This window comes from Fusarium subglutinans, assembly GCF_013396075.1.
Source record: "Fusarium subglutinans strain NRRL 66333 chromosome Unknown NRRL66333_c0000004, whole genome shotgun sequence".
Lineage (NCBI taxonomy): Eukaryota > Fungi > Ascomycota > Sordariomycetes > Hypocreales > Nectriaceae > Fusarium > Fusarium subglutinans.
The window spans coordinates 388,064-410,380 of NW_023502067.1; the positions used below are offsets into that span (position 1 = coordinate 388,064).

The 22,317-nt window shown below is 49.1% G+C and overlaps 6 protein-coding genes across 6 annotated transcripts; 3 read left to right on the plus strand and 3 right to left on the minus strand.

Moving 5' to 3' along the window:
• Positions 1 to 6,013: 6,013 nt before the first annotated feature.
• Positions 6,014 to 7,067, minus strand: FSUBG_947 (acetylxylan esterase precursor; the record flags this gene model as incomplete). Its single annotated transcript, XM_036687986.1, has 4 exons — positions 6,014 to 6,409; positions 6,466 to 6,545; positions 6,608 to 6,686; positions 6,735 to 7,067. The coding sequence occupies 4 exons, from the start codon at positions 7,065 to 7,067 to the stop codon at positions 6,014 to 6,016; spliced, it is 888 nt and encodes a 295-aa protein (XP_036543533.1).
• Positions 7,068 to 9,754: 2,687 nt separating this feature from the next.
• FSUBG_948 (O-methyltransferase B) lies at positions 9,755 to 11,269 on the minus strand (the record flags this gene model as incomplete). The annotated part of the gene is made up of 6 exons (XM_036687997.1): positions 9,755 to 10,077; positions 10,128 to 10,594; positions 10,643 to 10,757; positions 10,811 to 10,831; positions 10,891 to 11,014; positions 11,084 to 11,269. The coding sequence occupies 6 exons, from the start codon at positions 11,267 to 11,269 to the stop codon at positions 9,755 to 9,757; spliced, it is 1,236 nt and encodes a 411-aa protein (XP_036543534.1).
• A 440-nt stretch (positions 11,270 to 11,709) lies between these two features.
• FSUBG_949 (tam domain protein) lies at positions 11,710 to 13,098 on the plus strand (the record flags this gene model as incomplete). The annotated part of the gene is made up of 4 exons (XM_036688008.1): positions 11,710 to 12,060; positions 12,117 to 12,338; positions 12,420 to 12,955; positions 13,017 to 13,098. 4 exons carry the CDS (start codon positions 11,710 to 11,712, stop codon positions 13,096 to 13,098), a joined length of 1,191 nt encoding a protein of 396 aa, XP_036543535.1.
• A 1,330-nt stretch (positions 13,099 to 14,428) lies between these two features.
• On the minus strand, positions 14,429 to 14,760 carry FSUBG_950 (uncharacterized protein; the record flags this gene model as incomplete). The annotated part of the gene is made up of 2 exons (XM_036688020.1): positions 14,429 to 14,507; positions 14,576 to 14,760. The coding sequence occupies 2 exons, from the start codon at positions 14,758 to 14,760 to the stop codon at positions 14,429 to 14,431; spliced, it is 264 nt and encodes an 87-aa protein (XP_036543536.1).
• Positions 14,761 to 15,397: 637 nt separating this feature from the next.
• Positions 15,398 to 17,510, plus strand: FSUBG_951 (uncharacterized protein; the record flags this gene model as incomplete). The annotated part of the gene is made up of 4 exons (XM_036688031.1): positions 15,398 to 16,045; positions 16,099 to 16,270; positions 16,330 to 16,418; positions 16,473 to 17,510. 4 exons carry the CDS (start codon positions 15,398 to 15,400, stop codon positions 17,508 to 17,510), a joined length of 1,947 nt encoding a protein of 648 aa, XP_036543537.1.
• A 1,540-nt stretch (positions 17,511 to 19,050) lies between these two features.
• FSUBG_952 (uncharacterized protein) lies at positions 19,051 to 21,461 on the plus strand (the record flags this gene model as incomplete). Its single annotated transcript, XM_036688042.1, has 5 exons — positions 19,051 to 19,121; positions 19,308 to 19,803; positions 19,910 to 19,971; positions 20,027 to 20,232; positions 20,278 to 21,461. The coding sequence occupies 5 exons, from the start codon at positions 19,051 to 19,053 to the stop codon at positions 21,459 to 21,461; spliced, it is 2,019 nt and encodes a 672-aa protein (XP_036543538.1).
• Positions 21,462 to 22,317: the final 856 nt, after the last annotated feature.

The window sequence follows — 22,317 nt, forward strand, 5'->3', positions numbered from 1 at the left end:
AGTCGTTAGACATCTGCCTTCAGGCTCAATACAGGCGAGGATAGGATAATAAGAGCTGGGGACGTCGTGTAAGAGCAGCCATACGAACCATTCGGCAGGAAGGCCTATGGAATAGAGAGGCTCTCTTTCGGACATTCCCAGGTAAGCGAGGATATTCGATGGGAAAGCCCTTCTTGTATGAGGCGTATAGCACATGAGTAATACCTCGTTGGACCGAGTGAGGTAACGTTTCGGAGTGAGTGTCGCATTGTAGTGACTTGAGGAAGGTAATCGCAAGATTTCTGGTGTCGATCGTCGTCTGACGGGAGGCGCTCGAACTTCTACGTTTGCCTATGTGTGAGGCTGATAGCTTGTATCTGTCGTGTACAGGGAAAATATTAGCTGATGAAACTGGGGAAAAGTTCAAGACAAAGCGCTCCATCGCACCAGGAACGGCACAGTCACAATGACCTCATTATAAACCTCAGAGATGTGCTGGCTGTACCGCAGGGAGGCAAGTTGATAGAGAGGCATAATTCTGTAGTGCGCGCCATTTAAGTTGAAGACTCTGTGCAAGAAGTTAAGCTAACACGGGCTACCAGGGAGCGCCTAGCATACAAGTAGACTTCCAAGTACCTTCATATAGGCGAGTATGCTGTGGATCACAAGCTTGATGATGATTAGTTTGCTGCCGAGTGCTGCAATTCTCACCAAGTCAATCTCAACGGAAATGGACCTGAATTGTAGCAATTAATGGTATGTGCTGACTTGTGAGGCTGTGACTGGCCTTGACATCGGCAGGACAGACACCTCATGCAAATAATGCTATGGTTAACCGATGTGTATCTGTAGTCCAGGAATATTCGATGAAGTGCAATAAGAGAGTTAGCAGAAGAAGATCTCTAGCCATGTAGCTTACAATTAAATTATGATTCATTGAAGAAGGCGACACAATATAAGATAGGTTATTCTCCTCATAGGGAGCAAGAAAACATAAGACTTTAGAAGACGGTGCTAATATAACCTCAGTAAAGAGTGAAATAAGTTTAGGATAAAGTTTTCTAAGTCTTTTTGTCATTTAGGATCGAGGTCCCGAGTTTTCTGTCCTCCCCTAGTCTCCCACCCCCTGGATCCAACCAGGTACTTTTCAGAGACTGTAGTTAAAGACACGACTCCCTGGCAGACCCTTTGCTTCCACCACTGTGCATTCCGAAAGACCCTCGTCATCTCAAGTTAACATAAGACAGCAGAAAACAGTTTTCAGACATAACACCATATGCCTCCACGATTTCGTTAGTCCCTCAGTTGATAACTCTCTCCCAAACACCAAAAGCTATGCATCATGCTTAAACACAAACGTGCCGACAGCTATTCAAGACCCTCTATGTCTAGCCATAACAGTTGACGGTGATCCTATAATTGCAAGTGTGAAGGCTGGACTTGGCTTGTTGCGGTTGGAAGAAGGGAGCGAGACAGCTGCGAGGGAATTGCAAGCCGAGAGAACAAATTGCAGAACAAACAAAAGAGAAGGAAGGTAGAAGTGCAGGATGTATCTCCCATATCCATATGTTGAGGACTAGAGTATCGGAGATATGCCATTTGTAGCTGGGCATGTTTTGCCTGAAAGCTTGTAATCGAGTCTTAAGGTAGAAGCTCAGAGAGGGACAGTGGCAAAGAGAGGGAGGTACGGATATAAAGGCCCAGCGAAGCTGTAAGAGGCAAACTGATTTGCCGGCTGGCATGAGAAGATACCTGACAGGTTCCCTGGAGGAAAAGTGGGCAGTGAGACAAGTCGGAGATTGGTGGCGAGATTTCTTTCGCTAAGATTGGCGGTTTCTGTTGATAGAGGCTTCGAAGAATTTTGCCACTTGCATATACACTGAAGTGTGTGATGCGTTACATGCTGACTGCCGAAAGGAATCTCTTGTGGCTTGCAATTGCTCCTGGTCCGAGGGTATGCGTCCACTCTCAAGTGGCTCCTTGAAGTCCTATTGACTTTGATCTATCTGGTAGCAAGAACTCATTGCAAACGTTTTCTCGTACTATCTACATATGTGTTAGCTGATGGCACGTTACCCCTGAGTTATAATGTATACCTTGAACGAAGAGATATGGGAGCAAGACAAAGAGGAGAATTGATAGTTATCGGGCCGTTGTAATGATGTGCTTTTGACTCTTCGTCACTGTATTCTGCCGCACTTGGTGACAGCCCTGAAGTGAGTTCTATGTGGTGATATAAGGTAGGCTCCCTGGACTTGGAGCGTTGGCTAGAAGAATGTCTTGCAATGATGATGATGCGCCATGATGGACAACCGGAGTGAAAGAGAACTTGAGACCTTCCCTCATGTGAGCGTCCCGGCGACTATCCCAGAGACACCGTTAGCCATGAGTGAAACGATGCAGATGAGATGGTTCTTACCTTGACCCCCTTCTGGGCTTCGAGTGGCGGGCAGGGCATCTAGTAGGCGAAACGATGTTTGTTGACGCCCTGCCCACCCGCCATGAAGATCCGACTAAAATCTGGCCCCAATAATCAAGAGAAGCCATGCTTCATTGGCTTAGTCCATGCTGGAGAAGTCAGCCAGGTTGGCGGCATCAAGCACAATATCAAGAACTCACCGGATTGCCCGCATGGACTAGCCGAGTGCACCGATGGCCACTTGAAATGTTGGTAGTGGCTGTCGAGGAGTCAGTGTGTTCACGTCAAGATCAAAGAAGACCGGAAGGGCGGCGTTACCTGTGTTGCGGCCATCGGTGCACCGTTTGGGGGCCGTCCAGCATCAGGCTTAAATTTGCTGGTTGTTTGATGACTTGTGAAAGCCCGATACTGGACGGCTAGGCCTTGTTGATGGATGGAAGGCTTGTTGGGATAGAAAAGGGGGATGACAAGTTGTGGTGTTTGTTGTGAGGAAGGAGAAAAGAGGAGAGGGGAAGAAGAGCGGGTGGTCTTTTATAGGATGGAAACCCAGAAAGGAAGGCAGCACAGGAAGCACTAAAACCTTTGGGGTTCAGGGGATTAACCACTGAACCGCTTGATCGGGTGTATCACCCTCCCTAGGCGCCGCCGTCACTCCTTTGTTTTTCGTTTGATACCGATTTGTTGTAGACAAACAATGATGCATTTTGTTTTTGAAATCACAAATATTGATTTAATATTGGCAAGAAGCTTCTAGATCCGTCTCCTCAGTTTGTATGGCCTCGTGCATCCCCCGCTTGGTCTTCTGTTGCTTGCTCGCGACCGTCTTTGAGATTCCCACTAAGGGAAGCATTCCCTACACTTAGACCAGCTCATACAACGCTAATGTGGGGTCGCAGATACATTCTGTGTGCTCGCGGAGCCAGCGGCTTGTGAAGCAGCCACGGATCTTTGTGTTGTCTCCGGAGAACTCGACCTTCAGTACCACAAAGGGCAAACCTGAGCCTGTCCCGAAGAACATCTCCTTTCCAAAGCTGCTGCACCTCATACTGACGCGCTGTATATACAGATAGGCAGTGATCTTGCACCACAGTCCCTCCCTGAAGCGCTTCACCTCGACCGTTCCAAACCTCGAAGCACAATGGCGAAGTCTCCATGGACTGTGCCACCACGAGACGAACCATGAAGATTAAACAACCAACTTGACAACAGGATAAAAGAGATCCAACATATGAAAGCCATTTCCGAAGACCACTCCCCCTGAAGCGAGGTCTGTCCTGACCCAGAAGTCCTGCCGAAGGACAACGACACAACGCCAAGGCTAAACTAGAAACTTTCAGAACAGCGCTCAATGAGGCATAAGTAAAGAACGATGCTGGCAAAAGTTTATACCCTTCTATCTTTATCTCCATGGAAGGGTGACCTTGGTGCGTACCGTGGGCTCGATCCTTACATGGAGCGCACAGAACCAGGGGCTGCCGGAAGAATCGATCCGGGCACCTATTACCCTTCAGAACTTCAATATACTAGAGAAGACTAGTTTTTCCAGTGAATAGTGGGAAGTCTTATGTATTACCCCTATTCCAACTCCCGACCGGCAATCGACAATCAAACCGGGAGGTAGACTCTCAGCGTCAGGGTTAAGCAACGGACCCAGCATTGACGTAAGTTTGGAGGAGAGTAGTAAAGTTCCGGCCACCCTGATAGTTCCCTTGAGTTCAAATCCCGAGACGTTGGAAAGCTAATCATTCCCAGCCACAAATTCCCTGCTTACGTCCCGACTATCGAGCCAACGGTCGTCTTCTATCCAAACTTAAACAAGTCGGACGACCTCGACCTCTCAAGTTTGAAAGATACCGCGCCAAAAAGCCTTCAAGTGTACAAATTCGAAGTCATGACCCAATACGACCCCCCTTGTTCTCCTCTTTTGGTGTATCAAACGAAAACTAGCAACTTGCCGGCCGCAGAACAACTCCGATCATATCATCTTGGTGACAGCCATTATATTTGTTTTGTTTGTACAGATTGGAGATTAAAGGCTGGAAACTGTGGCGAATACTTTGTTTGGTGAAGCTAGTCGGGAGTCGTGTTGCTTTGTAAGTCGAGCTTGTATTGCTGTCCCACGACAAGCCACTTTGTTCCCTGTTAGCAAAGCTTTGTGTTTGAAACAATCTGTCTCAGGTCACCAAAGAGATCTTCAATGCATAGCATGCTTGACTGCCGTTGCATCTTCTCCAGGTAATTGCAGCGTGCGGTTGTGCCTTTTGATCTAGTTCGCTAACTGTCGTAGATCAAATGAGCCAGTCTGCCGGGACATCTACCACGAATAACAAAACCACCGTTATCCAACCTCATAAAAGCGAGTTTAGCCCCGAGGCCACTGAAACATCGAGCAGCAACGAATCTTCTAGATTTGTCAAAGTAGTCCGATCAGACGGCTTGAAAGTGGACGATTTATTTGATGAGTTCTCCTGCACGGTCAGCGGGCCCAACTTGAATAAAGATCAACGCTATTCACGACATCCTCATGTACGATCGATAGATTCACAACGTATCTTGGCTTGTCTACTAGGAACTATTGGCCGAAGAGAGCGGCGGTGATCCGCTGCCATGGACCGACCAGACATTCATGCTTCTTATAGGCGCGGCCATCTCAGCAACGGACTTATTGATATCTCGAGCCGTTGACCATCAAGACAGAGGTCGACGATTATGGACAGAGCCTCTGGCCATGTTCTCAGCTTCCATACATTGGGGTGTCTTTCCTTTTCAAGGAGTCCGGGTTGACTTCTTCGCCAGTCTGTGTAGACCTTGAGCTGATTTGTTCCTAGAAGAAATCAAGGTCTCGTTTATTTGTACAGGCGAGATTCAACCCATTTCTGACATTCCTTGTCGGTCACGCGGATGCCCATGTTGGCTGTACAGGATAGTGGCTTGAAATGTATGTCTCCATCTCGGCCTTCAAACACTCAGAGTCTGGGAGTCTGGACAGGATGGCAAAGGTATCTGAAATCGATCGAGTCGCTGACTTGGTTTGCTAGCCATACATTGGGTTGTTCGTCAAGAGGAGCAACCATCTCGGAAGCACCATCTGCACGAAGAAGTATACAAAGAATACTGGCACAGTCCAGGCCGGCATTTTCGGGATTGTTCCGTTTGGAGGTTGATGGATGTGAGCGAGTCATAGCCGACAGAATAAACGACGAGCATCAGGCTGGAAGTCTACTGAGCCTGTACTAAATATGCATCAGTTTCCGTCACGCGGGATAGCGATCACAAGTCTTCTCACTGTGACTGGAAATAGAGACAGGCTGTGTCGAAAGGGCTGGCAGGATATCCAGCTTTATGACTTACTGCCTGGTTATCTAATCATGTCGTCGAGTATCACGTTATGAGGCATCTACTCGTGTTAAACATTGGAGATACCAAGTCTAGAGTTAGATGTGTATGTACGTATATGTGAGCAGCAAGTATAGACAACCGAACAATCGTCTCGTAGTTCAAGAGGATAGCCTTTCCATTTTCAAGTCTGAACCAGCCTTTCGACCAATCTATTGAATCTAAGCAAAACTTGCATGAAGAATACAGTAAGCTGTCTCTCTCTGTCACGATATCTTATCAAAGGAAGTCGGCTACGGCCAAAGCCAAGGGTATCATAGCCAGGACAAGACCAGGTACCAATCCCGCCGCAGCATTACCTGGAGCAGCTGTAGTGGCAGATGGTGCATCACTGGCTGTGGCGGAAGCGTCGCTGGCTGTTGCGGAACCACTTGTCTTTGCAGTAGCAGTAGCCGTGCTGGTCTGCGTTGATGTACTCTCCTCCTTCAACGCCTTCTCGTACCGTTCAACGACAAAGTCGACCACCTCTTTTCCATACTTCTCAAAGTAGCTGCCATGGGTCTCGGTGTTGTTACCCACGTCACAGTACACATCGCCTGTGTCACAGTAGGAGCGGAAGATGTCATTGTAGTTGTCCTCGCACAACGTTGTCTCGTTGCTGGGACGTTCGAAGATCTGTAATCACGCGTTAGAGTTGAGACTCGTTTCACGACATGGCGCTGTGCACTCACTCCGTCCTTTTTGCTAGTGCCCCTGTCGTACGTCAAGTTTGCCACGTGGCTTGGGTCGCCGAACGCGATAACCGCAACAACTGCTTCGTTTAGTTTCTGTGTTTGCAATAGATAGATGCCTGCAGGGATGCTCGTCACTCACCGCTGTCTTTGACAAGACTCATAGTCAAGGGCTTGTTGTCGCTCCCCCCGCAGAATACATCGGTTGCAACTTGTCCACCCTGACCTTTTGTTAGTAGTGCGTCTTGTATCGTTCAAGGTCAACCAACCTGGGAGTAGCCAAGAACGGCAATTTTACCGTCGGGGCACGAGCTGTGATAGTCATTGAGGGCTTCAGACAGGGCCTTGACGCCGGCTTCCTCGGAATCAAAGTAGTCTGGGTCTTCAAGAGTCGCGGGGTAGTCAAGAGGGCTAATAATTGAGCCATTGACGCGCTTGCCAACATCCTCTGCGATCTCGCCGAATCTTCCAGCTCCCTTGTCCTCACCAGTGCCCCGGACAGCAATCATGTACAATCCATCCGCGCATTCCGTTTTCTCCCCTTTCTTTTGACTGAGGACGGTGGCCGCAAAAACGGCAGCAGAGAGGGCGAAGGGACGCATAGCTGGTGGCAATGAAGGGTCAAAGTTTGACGAGAGACGGTAAGGAAAGTCAGAGCTGTAAGAAATGGGTCAGACAATTTGCGGACAGGTCCGGTGATTGGGGGTATTTATCTCATCTCCAGAGGAACCAGCCTCTTCTAGATCGACCAGGTTTATGGGGTGAATATTCGTTTTGGGATCGGGAGCTTCCAATGGTGGTTTAGTTCGTAATAAAACGATGGAGAATCCTTGTAACCCCGCAGGTTGTGATCCGAGGTTTGTCTTAGCTTTGGCTTGGTTTGGTATGGGGCTAGTGCATGAAATTCCTTGTGAGAGGTGACAAGATACAGAACGACGAGACCTATTTGTTGTTGTTGTTGATGTTGATAGCGATGTGCTCTTGGTGGCGCAAGGTTGCTTTGTCTACCTGCGCTAGGTCAGAAATCAAAGTTCATATCGACACTCTCCAATCATGTTACACTCTTCCAAGCCAATCTGACTGAATGGACATTACCTAATTAAATCCGATAGCATAAATGTATCGAAGAAACAAGATGACTGCGCAAACAAAAAGAAAAACCTTGATAATTTTCATCTTTGCATTTGGCGAAGCATTTGGATCTGTGTCACTTGGTGTTGTTGAACGTTACACACTTTCATTGCATATGGGCCAAGGACCCAAGGTAGACCAGGTACCCTACAGTTATCTCCCGTCTGTACCACAATAGAATAGTTACAGGCTACAGCCTTTCCACCCAAACATTGCACTTCTAGAACAGTCACTTTGCAGTTTTCGTGCCCCGGGACACAATAAAAAGAGTGTACAAGACTTATATCTGAAACTTGAGATGGAATTTGATTTGTACACGTCAGAATATGAACATTCATGTCAAGGTTCTCGTCACACCAAACTTTTATGCCACAACTGCTACTGAAAAACGCATCCCCGATTTATAAGGGGAATTCATTAATACAAAATTGGCGCCAAGTATGTCCCTGGCATTAAGAGAGAACCCCGCGAATCGTGAGACATTGGTATCCAATTCTTCATCAGAGTTCTCTGGTGCTTCACAAAGTTGCTAGCTTCAATGGAACATCGATAGAGGCGGTGCACAGTGCAAGTGCATTGGTCGAGTGACGAGTCAAGTCCGTTAATGAACCCCTGAATCAAAAGTCAAAGGGCCATCAGAAGAAGGGAATCACGTCAGAGGAATCGCCGTGTTATTCCGATGACCGTAAAGACTAGTAAAATCAAACACGTTCTTTGGCCATTGGAGGATTGTCGTGTAACTGGTGGGCCTAAGGGAAGGTAACGTAAGCATACCTACTAACCTAAGTACCTTAATTTACTGGCAGAACATTTTCGGTTACTAAGGCTGACGCCCCCAGCCAGAGTTTGCTTGGTAACACAACGGCCTTCCTATACAATAGACTCTCAAATCCATCGTTGGATCTGAGGAAGTCAATAATAGCCATTGCAACGACCAACCGGCTACACAGTATTCGAGTGTCAACGAAGCATTTTACATCCTACGCTATCTACCTTCAAATCTCGAAGATGCCAGGCCACACCGCACCGCAGATCAATGGCCACAAAGGACTGCCAATCTTAAGATAGCTGGGTACCACGCTACCGAGCGTCGTGAAGAGTGACCAGAGAGCTCTGCTCCCCGTAGCGCTTTTGCTCCCGGCAGGGATACCTCAGCTACGCCGAGAAAAAGAGTCGAAAGACTGGTATGCACAAGGTTCGCTTACGAAGTTTAACCACCGAGAAGCCTTGGCTGACTGTGACACAGCTCAACTCGACTATAAGCGAGCCATTAAACCGATTTTCGCAAGATCGGGCCCACAAGGTCAAATTTAGGGGCAGCTCGCACTGAGAACGCAAATAACACACGACGAGCTACACAAAGCCAGAAGAGTAAGACGATATCGCTACCGATTGCTTTCAGCTCGCCTAGAACTTATGTCAAGAAGGAGGGAGGAAGTCGTTGGGGTACAAAATTCCTGATAGGTTACACGGCTGGGCAAAACCAAACCGCCCGAGGCTTTCGATTACCTCCGGATACCAGTAGCTATTAGGGGGACAAGGCTTGTCGAGATACGGAAGGAGGGATAGTGAAGTATTTCACGAGCTAATGGCACAAGGTGCAAGTGGAGAGTTGTGGAAAGTTCTTGGGAAGATGAATGTCTTCAACGATTGGGAGTGCATATTGCCTCCCAAAAGCTGAAGTCAATTGGGATTCTTCAGTGTGCTGGCTTGATATGTCTCTTTGGGATATGATGAGTTTTAATCACCAAACGACGAGTGGGAGGCGACACAGGTGTCTGGTATCAGGACCAAAGACAACGGGCAGTGCGACTATTTCGATTTTCCTACACCACCAGCTTCCTAGCTGCTCAACAATGGCTTTCGGTGTCAGCATGGTGCGTTAGGCTGAACTGTGTTTATGAGAGTGTTATTTTGAGTTGGTAGACCTGACAGCTGATGCTTGCATCGCGCGCCTTACTTGCTATCTGCGGTTGCAAGATTCAGGGGCTGGACCAAGGGACAAGAGATCGATACAAGCTTTTCTTCGGGAAGGATGGTTCATAATTACACGAACATCATCATACCATATAATATATCGTGCATGGCTGGGTGAAACTTCACATGATCGGTTGCACTGTACTTGTTTCTTTACCTTAATCCGTCCTAACCTTCCAGTCTAAGCCTGGCCCTTCAACCTCGCTTCAACGCAGCCACCAGGAACACCAGGCACACGCCAAGTCTTAACCAGTTCGAGTCCAGAAGCATCGAAAATCTTCTGGAAGCCTGCTTCGGTACGCTCCTTTCCGCCCATCGTCATAACAGCCTGATCAAGAACAGCGGAAGCAAAATCAGCTTCTCCTACTCGAGGAGCGAGGACCATTTCGCAAATAAGAACTCGAGAGTAGGGCTTCATGGCTTCGGCGAGGCGAGTGAGGATTTGTATTCCAACGGCATCTGCGTAGTCGTGTAGGATCATGCGCATAAAGTAAGCCCTTGCCCCTGAACTTTGTGTTAGTCGTGGTTTTTGTGATTCAGCGGGAATAGCGTACCTTTTACGGGCTGCTCCGTCATAAAATCATGCTCAACAAGCTGAACGTCGCCCGGGAGCGTCTTCTTCGACTTCGCAAGCTGTATGACTTCCGGTCGTTCCTGAAGCATGCAATTCCGGGGTGACAACTCAGGATGGGCTTCGAGAATCTTGTTAAGCACCGTCCCTTCACCACCGCCGACGTCCACCAGCTCTATGGTAGCGTTGTCTGTATCTTGGGAGTCGTTCTTCAGGGTACTGAAATCAAAGTGACCAGTAACCGGGATTGCGATATCGATGCCGGCCATGCCTGTCTGGAAAGTTTGAAATCTCTCGGGGTTCTGCATCATGATGCTCCATACTGGCGTTCCTTCTTGCTTCCAGTAAGCAGTGTATGGGTTATATAGGGGGTCTTGAGGCTCCTCGTATTTCCCTTTCGAAACAAGATAGTCGTCGAAGTTGTGCATATGTTTGAACCATTCGTCGTACCTGAGAGACGTTAGATAAGCCTCAACGCCACTCAGCGGTCAAACTTACATTGCCAGGAACAAGTGGCCCGGCGCCGGCTTATCGAGGATGTAAGCCAAGGAGAATTTGGTGTGCCTATACTTGCCACCATCGGGCTCTGTTTGGTCCAGGAAGCCGGAAGCAACTGCGGGAGGATGTGAGACTATGGTGACCAGCGCTCTTGGCAAGGGGACTGACCTAACACACGGCCCATCCGCTCTGAGGTGATTGGAAATTCAGCTTTGAGTTTACCGGCCAATAGTTAAAAGGATCCCTACCTAGAAGAGAGTCTTGGACGCCAGTGGCTCGAGAGAGATCTTGAAGGGATATGGACCCGGTGACGGGAATGGCGTCGAGGACCTTAAGCTTCATAAACGTTCGTATAGCAACCAATTCGGCAATCTAAGAAAAGCGTGAGCAGCTGCACTCTTTCTGACATTTTCAGGAAGCTGGAGCGGAACCACGGCTTACATTGAGACCGTGGTAGTTGGGCTTCTGATCTGGCGTAATGAGGGCATTTGTGAGTGACCTTGCTTTTTCCAGGATCTGGACCCTGGACATGTAACCGTTAAGGTCTGGAGCATCGGAATAAGCCTTGGCGGCATCATTGAGGCTGCTGACTAGATCATTGATCTCTTGCTTGTTCGGGAGTGCCATTGTGACGGATGCTGATTGCAGATGTTTGTGTTTGATCTGTTGGTACCAAGGTAACACTGCAGCCAACAAAGCAAGGACATGAATGAGCTGAGGATAGAGGGGCAATCCTTCACCCTGATCGGGACCAGTCCGAAAGGAGACTGGAACTGGCTACCCAAGGTAAGACACTTCCATTGGAGTGGAACCATCCAATCCTAGCCATACTCTCACAGGTTTAGCCTAACGAAATACCCGGCTCCCCTAAAAGGCTAGTGGCCGCGTCCCGTGCCAAAAACAGGGGGTTGAAGATGATCCAACACTTTTCACATTACGATTGATGATGGCATCTTGGCCATTTTTTATATATATCAGGATCTGACATATTTCGGCAACAAGACCTTTGTGTCTATCTGTGCGAGCCATACCGACTCAGACATCACTTCTGTCTCATCACATCTCCAATGCTACCCCCGCTCCAAGATCAACATTCCCCAACCCGAGAGATCGGAGAGGGAGAGGCTAAAGCGGGCCACGTAACATCAGACCAGGTCCGAGACCCAGATCGCGGAGATCAAGAAGAACAGGGGCTAGTGGATAGACCGCTGTCGACATCGCCCACACAAGCTTCAAGTCGCATCGAACCCGATATCTTTGACGACAACGATCTCGAGGATGAGCTCTACCCAGAATCAACGAACACGAGCTATTTAACGTCCATTGCGTCGGATATTCGGCGCGGCATTCAAGAGAACGGACGAACTTACGGTGTTTATGGCCTGCACAAAGCTTGGATCCCTAGTGATGATCTAGAGGTAAACTAAATGCGCTGTTTATCTCAGAAAGCTCGAATACTAATTAGAGTTCATAGGTTGAGCGCAATGATCTCCAGCACTGCAAGTTCACGATGCTCATGGGCAACGAGCTTTATTTGGCCCCTATTATCGACCATCCGCAAAAGATCCTCGATCTTGGCACTGGATCAGGCATTTGGGCGATCGACATGGCCGAGCAATATCCTTCAGCCAAGGTCATTGGCGTCGACACAACTCTGGTTCAGCCTAACGTGATACCGCCCAACTTAGTTTTCGAGGTATGTTAGTCGACCTCCGTGGACATGCTTTTGAATTTCACTGCATTGGTACAACACATTGAACCCTACTGACATCTCCAGATTGACGATGTTGAAGATGATTGGCTCTGGGGCGAGGGAACTTTCGATCTCATCCATGGCCGAGAACTCATCATGGCCATTCGCAACTGGCCTCGTCTGATGGAGCAGGCTTTCGATCACCTCAAGCCCGGCGCTTACTTCCAGCTCTCTGGTTCAGTTCCCGACTTCAAGTCCGACGACGGTACACTACCCCCCGATTCCGCTTACATCGAGATGGGCAAGATCTACTTTGAGATGTCACAGCGCATCGGCTGTTCAGGCTGGGAACCGACTCGTTGGAAGGAGCACTTTGAAAATGCCGGCTTCGAGGATATCGTCGAGCGCGTCCTCAAGATACCCACGAATCCTTGGCCCAAGGACAAGCATCTGAAGGAGATTGGGGCGTTTGAGCTTTCGCATTTTCGAGATACCATTGGGAACGTGTTTGCTCGTGGGTACGAGCAAATCCTCAACGGCGATCCGAATTACTTCCAGGTACTACTGGCCAAGGCTCGAAAGGAGGTACTGAACCCAAACATGCATAGTTGGGTGCCTTTGTAAGTTCTTGCTTTTTCCCTGTTTCTGGAATGTAGTCACAAGCTAACGAGTGTCTGTCAGCTACGTTGTATACGGCCGGAAACCAAGAACTTCAACTACAGATCAGCCACCACACCAGAAGTCCGCTTCTCCTGACGCATAGTTGACTAGCTGCGAGACCTGTGTTGTATCGAACCAAAGCTGAGCAAAGGGTGGACAACAGGACTTGCAACATCAGCGTGGCGTTATAATCTATGGCTCGACGAATGATGCCCATTGTACGACTTTCTATTTCTGAACACTTATCCCGTCTGGCTTGTATGCATGGTTTAGCCTTGAAGATCGAGAATTTAAGACTTTCATGGAGTCTCAAGCTCAGTGTCAATCTCAAAGCCAAGCGATTTCTATCAACTTTCACTAAGGTGCAACGTCATATGTTACATTATGACAACAAATTCTAAAGTTCTGTTTACGTCTTTGGTGCTGGTTGTACTAGTAATCTGTCAGGAAAGGAAATGGTAGATAACAAAGATAATTTTGTGATAATTTTAGTTAAATTCCAGAAAGTGGTAGACTTCAACTCTAACAGTAGATCGGATTTTGTTACTGTTAGAGCACATGGGCAGTATGCCATCACAAGGGGGGACGTTTGGGGACGGGAGTGTTGAAAATTGACCACTGTCTACGTACCTTACCTGTACGTCCTAGCTAGGTCCACTGGAGAGTTTACCCTTACGTAGGTACCTACCTTAGCTGTAGAGATACTTGCCAACCGTAAGGTAATGCTGAAGATAATACAAAACGCGATGTTCACTCCCTAGATATAAATTCGACCCAGAGCTTCTTGATGATGACCACTGAGTCTTATATGATATGAAGCCGTCGGGGCTGTGTAGGGCGGCCCTACCCGCGCTTTCCTTTGGTAGTCAGATGAGCCATCCTTCAGATCTTCTTCTTGCTGTGAATTAATGTTGTATCAACAGGTCATGAATTATGATATCATGTCAAAGTTGCGAGTAGGTAGATGTATCTTTTGCATTTGAGATCTTTGGTTGAGAGTTCACAACTTCACATCACCAGACTGAACTTGGAGCGTCACAACAGGGGCGCCACTTTCACTAGGAGAATCACAGCGAGTAGGAGGAACGGGAGAGTGGGAGAGCCCTTGTTTTAGTTCTCAAGTAACTTTGATTAATGCATATTCCTCCACAATCGTTTTGTACGAACAGATTCCTTGGGCGAGGACCAGATGGCTGGATGCTACACAGCTACTCCTAGGTACACCATCAAACAGCGTAGAAGGCTTTGGAAAGAAAATAATCTGGTTTCGAATGAATTAGTAAATAAAACCTTGATGAGAAGGCAGGCAAGGAGAGTGTCTTACTTTGGTCGGCACTCGAGTCACGCTCAAGGCAAAGTTCAAAAAGAGCATTTACCATCCCGTGTAATGCGAACGCAAGAGGCGCCACCAACAAGTACAAAGCCTTCCGAACTCAGTCGGCGCAAAGAGCAACCGAAGGCAGTGGTTCGCGGGGTGGTATTTGGTGATAGCGTCGCTCAGGGGGACGTCGGCTGCGATTCCAAAGTCAGCTAAGCTTTGCAGAACAGGACAAGTTTAGATACTCACTAAAGACGCTCACCACATGATCTCGAACTGGATCTCGCCATCCTGTCGGCGGACGTTGGCTCCACGCTGGCGATCTGGGTTGGGAACCCGCTGGAGGGTGATGCCGTAGCGAAGGGCGAGGAAAAGGAGGAGCCACATGGAAAGCTCGCCGAACCACTCAGCGTGGGGCATGCTGTGAGAATAAGCGTCCCAGAACATGTCGAAGTGATTTTGAAGTTTGTTTGAGAAGAACGTAGATATCGTGTCGTGTTGGAGTGTCTTGGGTGCAGCGATAAGTACAAGTGTTAGTTGCTGAGGGGAAATTTGTGGGTGGCCCTAGCAGGCGGTACTAAATTTTTGTAGCCCACTTTGGTCGTGCAGCTGTGCATCCCGCATCTGAGCTGAGCTGACATGGGCTGGGCTGGGCTGCATCACTCTCATTGAGTCACTCCGCTCTCGTCTCATCTCCTCTCCCTCTCTCTCTCCAACCCACCATCAAAACAATCACTCAACACAACATCTTTCGGGTGGTGGTAAACAATCATTTCCTTTTTATTATATACGCAAACATCATCATCATCAGCATCATTATCTTCTCTTCTTTCCAACTCGTATACATCACTGTTCACAAAGAAGAATTATCCTGCTTCATCGGGCTCGCTGCCCCTTGCGCTCACCAAGCACGCGTCAAGGTGATCCTCTGCAAACTTATCCTTGTTTTCCTCTTCTCCTCTTCACCCTTGAACATCGCAAGCTTCCTCTGCAATCCTCCTTTGTTCCCATCTTCCAAACATTTAATCTCCTGCTCCTCTTGTTTCCCTATCACAAAGTCACACTCCGCTGCACTACAGCAATCATGGGTGGCAAGGCCTTCGCTCACGCGGATCCTCCTCTGGAGACACCTCGAATGTCTCACGCGGCATATCTAGAGGCCAAAAACACAGTCATTCGACGCCTGAGTAAGAAATTCCACTGGATTAATGTTCCGATGGAAGGTCCCGGAAAGGAAGACCACGGCGACGTCGATGTCCTCGTCTGCGAGATGAACGGAATCGACATCTTCAAGGAGAATGTACTTGATGCCATCTCTGACGCCCTCGGCGCTGAATCCAGAATCATTGAAGGTGGCGACAGTCACTTCGCTGCTCACTTCGCTATCCCATGGCCCGAGCATATCCCTCCTCCCCAGGCAAAAGGAAACGCAACTCTTCGTCCACCGATTGTTTCCATCACTCCTCCATCACCTCCGGGCCCTTCTGCTCGTTCTGCTCGTTCTACTCTTACCATCACTCCTGGAAACCTGTTCAAGCCTTCTGGCGATGCTCCTACAGTTCCTATTCTCAGCACTACTGCTCGAAAGCCTCCCCTGGATTCAACCTTGCCTTCTCCCTTCGGTCCACACCCTAACCCTCTTGGTTCAAATCCTGCTCTCTACATCAAAGAAGCTTCTAGTCCTGACGCAGAGCCAAGTGCCGCGGAGGACTCAAAATCAACCGAACAAACCGTAGGTCGATGCTCACTTGCCTATCCAGGAGCTAAGTTTACACCATGTTTTAGGACGCTACAGCTACGGGCTCACAGACGAAGCCCTCATCCAACGACTCTGATGGCGTTAGTATCACCTCTTCAGAGCGTAGTCAAGCCTCTGCTGCAACGACTCCTGAGACTGGCAAATGGGGAACCCTCTCTTATATCAAGAGAAAACTGAAAACCGGCGACTCGTCTTCTCGTAAGGACATTTCCTTCTCGACAATCTGTTCTTTCTGACCACACTGCTAACATGAGTAGGTTCCTTTTCATTGTCTACAATGTTCAAGCGTGACAAGTCAGGCCGAGATTCCGTCGCATCAAACTCTACCCGCGGAACTCTTGAAAAGGTATTATCATGCAAGGACTTAACCATGTTTGCTGTTTTCTAACCATAAACTCAGATCAATAGTTCCTTTTCAGAGCCTGGTGCTACCCTTCCAGCTGTTACTGGACATGGAACTTTCAAAATCAAGAGAAGGACTGTCCCAAAGTCGATCCTGACTGACAACCCTTTCATTCCCCTCCCCTCGGGCCCTGTTCACGATAACCCAATCCGAGATTCTCCCCGCGTCTTCATCCAAGTTGATGTCCGCTATTGCATTTCCAAGAAGCAAGCTAAGTACTTGCGCTTCTTCGAGTCACACGGCGACTTTTGGCAAATCGTCGGATCCATCATTCGTCCCTATGGTCTTACCATGGACGACAAGGGTCTTCACATCCGAGTGGAGGAAGGAGAAAAGATCAACCGTAAGAAAGCTAAGATCCTACTTACCAGCAAGCCTGATGTCATCCTGACGTTCCTCGGACTCCCCGTTGCCGAATACTGGCGCCCCTTTGCCACCACCGACGCTATGTTTGAGTACATCATCAAATGTCCCATGTTCTCTTTGCCTCGCAGAAGCACCTTTGAGGAAGGGACGGGCCTCGGCACTGCTAACGATCGTCGTCGTATGGCCTCGCGTCCTGTCTACCGAGAATGGGTCCAGGAGTTCAAGCCTCGCCTCCTCGAGAAAGGCCGGTATTTCGAGAACCCCTTAACCCGCGATGACATCAGGGAGAAGGCGTTCAATACTTTCGCGATAAAGTCTGAGTACCACGCCCGAGTTCGATCATTCATCCAGAAGTCACAGAGAGACAAGCTCCTGAAGTACATCAGGTCGCTTGTCCCCCTGGCAGACGACTCCACCCCGGCTAAACAACGACGATCCAAGACAATTAAGGCCATGTCCGCCATCGTCCTTGACGGCATCGATGCGTCCGAGTACGGAATCGCCGCTCCGTCCAACCTCCTCCTGGGAAACGGGACGTGGGACATGGAACGCACCGAGGACTGGATCCGCACCAAGGTGCACTTCGTTGGCCGATATGCCAACATGACCCCGGCCGAGAAGGAGAAGTTGAGGGCCGAATCGGCGAAGAGGAAGGCGGAGCGCGGCTAGGGACGTCGCCGCCTAACTATCAACGACCTCCCGGAGGCCCAGCCCGGGGAGCCTGAGCCACTCCCGAGCCAGATGGCTCAACTCAACCTCAACGCCAGCCAGTAGGCTGGCTTACCAACCCTCCTCCAACCTCAAGACCCGGTGGTCTTGAGGCCAACCACTCAATTTTTGTCCACGTTTTTCAAGGTATGTCCAGCTTGTCCAGATTGATATCCTCACGGAACTAACCGTCCAAAGTTCATATTTCACAATTTCCAACGGTAGTCGATCGACTACATACGCGGCGCACGTAATCTACTTTTTTTCTTGGGGCAGTCGGGGTCAGACTGGTTCTTTTCCGGGTGGGAGGGCGGGCCTTTATAGGCGGAAAAGTGTATATACAATTTGCTACAATCGGAGTTCTTCTTGGTACGATTATCAATTGTCCCTCAAAACGCATCTTCTGTGATGTTTGTAATCTGTGAAGTTGCTATTCTATAAATCCTTCGTCCTGTCGTACTCTTTGTACGCCTGGTTGCTATTTTGCAAGAAATGCGTATCACCAAATTGTGTGACAGCAGGTTAGTTTGATATTTGTCACTTGGCTGGCAGTCTGACTTCACAGGGGGCACGGATTTCGCTTTCAGTATGTTACAGTGGGTGCCTGGGCAGTGATATTGTCTTTGTACCTGTGAGGTGCAGAGCTCAGAGAATGCATATGACCTCATCACGCTTCTCCCAGCTGGAACACTCCCCATTATCTACCCAATACCAGCAGTAGACGCCCCTGAAATTATCACGCTAGAGTTACTGGGCTACAAGGTACTCACCATTCTGTTTCCAAATTATTTCCTATTATTTTGCTGTGATATTACGCGAGGGCTGGGACCCCTTTTCCCGCAGGTTCATTACTTAAAATCTAACGCCGAAGCACAAGCTAGACGGGTAAACCTCTCCCGACTTCCTTCTGGCAAGTCGTCCCCAAACACAGTTTTCTTCCTTCCCACTCCTCTCCCATCTTCACTCTCACTTCTTCTTCACCTCACAACTTTGGGCCCACGACATTTCCCTGGCCATCTCTACTGGCATCTACTTTGCCACGGACGGGATATCTGGGATCATTCTCCTCCGCGGAGTTGGGCCGCCCCGTCCTTCTATCCGCATGGGCGGTCCCTCTCCCAAGCCCTATCCAAGCCCAGGGCGATTCTCCGTTGCCGTGCTTTCTTGACACTTGAAATCTACAAACCACCAACACGCCCAAGTCGCTTCTCGTGCACATCTACGAAAGGGCCTTCGCATGGGTAAGTACTACCACTCTTTCTCAGCTTCATTGTTCCGCCTGCGGGGCTCGTTATCTTCTATACAAAAACAACTCGCTGACGATCTCGTGTTCTTCACAGCCCTGGGATTGGCCACTTCCACGTTCAAGCTCTTCTCCTGCATGCAAAATCACTCTGGTGCTTGATTCTTCTCCAAAGGTACGTTGCTTGATTATTCTCCTTCACCTTCGTCTGGCTATCTGAGCATATTGTGTTTCTACGTTCTTCCTCCCGAGAGCAAGATGCAAACGGCACGAAGCCTCACCTGCACCTCAGATTCACTGTCTTTCACCCCTGCAGCTGGTCTACCTAGGTACCTTGAATACCGCCTGAGTAGAGATTGTCCGTTTCATGCTTTTTCAATCTTGGCACACTTTGAAATTCATCTCTCTTCCTTGCAAATGTCCGGCTGCCTAAGCGTTGTGCTGTTATCCTTCTTAATGCCTCCCGATCTTGTTTCTATCTTTCACTGGCCAAGCTAACCTTCTTTGATTTTCAGACATCCCTGGCTTCTCTGGATCCTAAGCTCTGAATTCCAAGACGAAATGCCCCGACGTTGGTTTTCTGACCGGCTCCATGATGCCTGGGGACGCATGGCAGGTCGCCGTGGCCGGCAAAGGGACCAAAGAAGCCAAAGCCCCCAACACTATGCGGAAATCGTGGCTTCTCCTGACCAGAGCCTAGACAGGGCCAACCACCTCCACCTCCGTCGAGGTACCTCTCTTCCAGATCTCCTAGCCCGCGCCGCTCTGGTTCGTATTCCCCCACCGCTTCCTCTTGATAGGCAGAGCCTTTGGGACACTCCAGCGCCTGCTCTTTCTCCTGTTCAGTCCCAATCAAGCAATGCTATCGGGCTCGGGACTTTCCTTGGGGAGTTGGAAAGAGAAGCATCCCGCGAGGATCAGCATTTTATCCCAACGGCTATCATTACCGCTCGCAACACTGCGTCAAACGGTCGAGGGACTGAGGATCAACCCTGGATGCTTCCCGGCCAAGTAAGTCTCACTACAATCCCTGACTTTGACAATAGATGCTCCCTTCGATTGTCAGCCTGGGGCATCACAAACATATGTCAGCAATGTGAGCTAACAATGGAAATAGGATTTCTTCCCTGAAAGTCAGCCACTGGTTCCTAGCCATCTGAGAACCGGATTATTTTTGAGGTATATCCGACAGACGCTTCTTCCTACCCACGACGCTAATTGTGACTTTCTACAGCTCTCAGCCGAAACATCGCACGCTTGAGCCATGCGACTGCTGCAGCCCAAAGTTCTTGGACGGAGATTGGCGGGCCTTGACTCTCGACCCTCTCACACATGGCTTTACTCGTCATGAATCTTTGGCATCGTCCTCGGAGCCTCGCGGCCGAGACCATCCCGAGTCCCAAGACAAAGCCTTTGCTATTCCCATCAATGTTATTACTAGTCAGCCAGGCTAGAAGCACCTGCTGCAAACACACATTGCCGAAGCTCACAGCGATGTCTTTGCCCTTCTACTTGAGGTTCTCGTCTCCCCCAACGGACTGATTGGCCAAGAAGACGAGCTTAACCTCCCGCTTTTGCTTGCCACATTGTCATATGCTTTAGACCAAGGCATGACCCGGGAGGCTAAAAAGCTGAAGAGAACTTTTGATCGGTACATCCCCTTCCGCATGTTCCACCACAATCCTCATAGCAACTCACCTCGTCTGGAGTTCGAGTATTACGAGTTCCGTTCCGAGGAAGTCTATCGGGCCTGGCTAGTAGTCTCTCAAGATAGTCGACTCCATGGCTACCTCTCTCCCAGTGAGGCGATAACTCTTTACGTCTACTTGGTGCCAAATTGGTGTTGGTCAGGCTGCATTCATGACTACGACGAACAGTTCATAGAGGACACAAACACTGCCTGGGCCGCTATCAAAGGCGACCCTGGCAGTCGGTTTGAGCAAGTTTTTCAAAGTTTCTTCAACCGCACACGACTTGGCTTGCATTCTTGGACGGGAAGCGATACTCTCAGTGGTGGAGATCAAATCTCTGTGACTAAGACCAAGTCTCACAAAGAAGCTGTGCAAGCACCCGGCAACCAACCCCAAGTCCAACCAGACGGCGCTCTCACCCTCTATGGCGTCCCGTTCCAGGGAACTCGGAAGGCACGGCATCGAAACCGCCCTTCAGTATGTGGAGGTGACTTGGAAGAAACCCTTCGGGGATTTCAGGGGGGCCCACGCCGGGCTCTCGATGCACTTTCCACTGGTGCGCCTGGGGGTTCGGATCACAACCCAACTCCCGGGACCCAAGGTGTGCCCTTCACGGGTGCCCTTGGTGACATGCACGAGAACCCACGCAGGGTTCTCGATGCACTTTTCACTGGTGCTGGCGGGGGTTCGAATAACAGCGGAACGCCTACAGGTGCTCTTGAGGAGGTGCAAGGGAGCCGACACCAGTCGGTTCTCGATGCACTTTTCACTGGCGGTGCTGGGGAGATTGTGGATGGGTTAGTTGAAGATGGGGGACTCACTGATGTGCCGGAGGGTTCGGGTTACGATCAAATGCGTGGAGATCAAGATATACCTTGTATTGTGCCTCCTGTGGCTGTATCTGACATGGCCGGTAGTTCAGAGCGTGACATTCGTCGAATTCGCAGAGAAACGGCTGTGTTACCTCGGGTTGATTGATAGTTAAAGTTTATGATACCTCAACGAGACATATCAAGCCAACACGCGGAACACATTCCGAATGCAAGCAAACTTTCAAGAGCACGTTGTTCATATTTCGAATCCGTTACCTAACTCGTGTACCTGAGGTTAGATTTCTATCGTTGGACTTTTTCCGTATTTCCCTGTCCAAGTTCTCGATCACGTCACCCCCAGAATGACTCGGATGCACCACATCTATAAGGATCACGAAGCCATAGCGACAGTGATGTAGAACAGTAACAATGAGCTTCCAGATCAAAGCGAGTATGTCCCAACCCACCTCAAAGTGCTGGACACGGTATCTTGTTATAAACTCTGTTGTCCTTCTTCCAGTGTAGTTCGCGCTTGGAGGCTCATATTCATTACCTTGTTACCTGACTTCCATTATGTAAGACAGAAGAATATGAAATCAAGTTCTCTTATCTTTTGAGGGGTCTCTCGAGTCTGTTCATCCATTGCGGTTCATGGAGAGTTGATATATCGTGAGATTCTGTATAAACTTTCTTTATTCTTGCGACTCATACAGTTCAGATGTAGTACTATCTACCAACCATATGATTTTCCGGAACGCCACCTGCGCATAGATCACTCTATAATCGAGCAGGCCGCATCAGTCTCGAAACCTCGCGATATTCGTTCATTATTCTTTGCGCTGTCTTACATCACTTGCATTCGCCTTCGTCATGACAATCCAACCTATTGCCAGATGGTGTGATTCTTGGTCATGAATCGTACGTGCAAGACAAGACTTCGTCTCCCAATTCTTTTTAGTCGTAGGAGCAACTGGTTAGGCTCTGGCGCCGTATGCTCCCCGACATTCTCTTTTTAGGCTTGC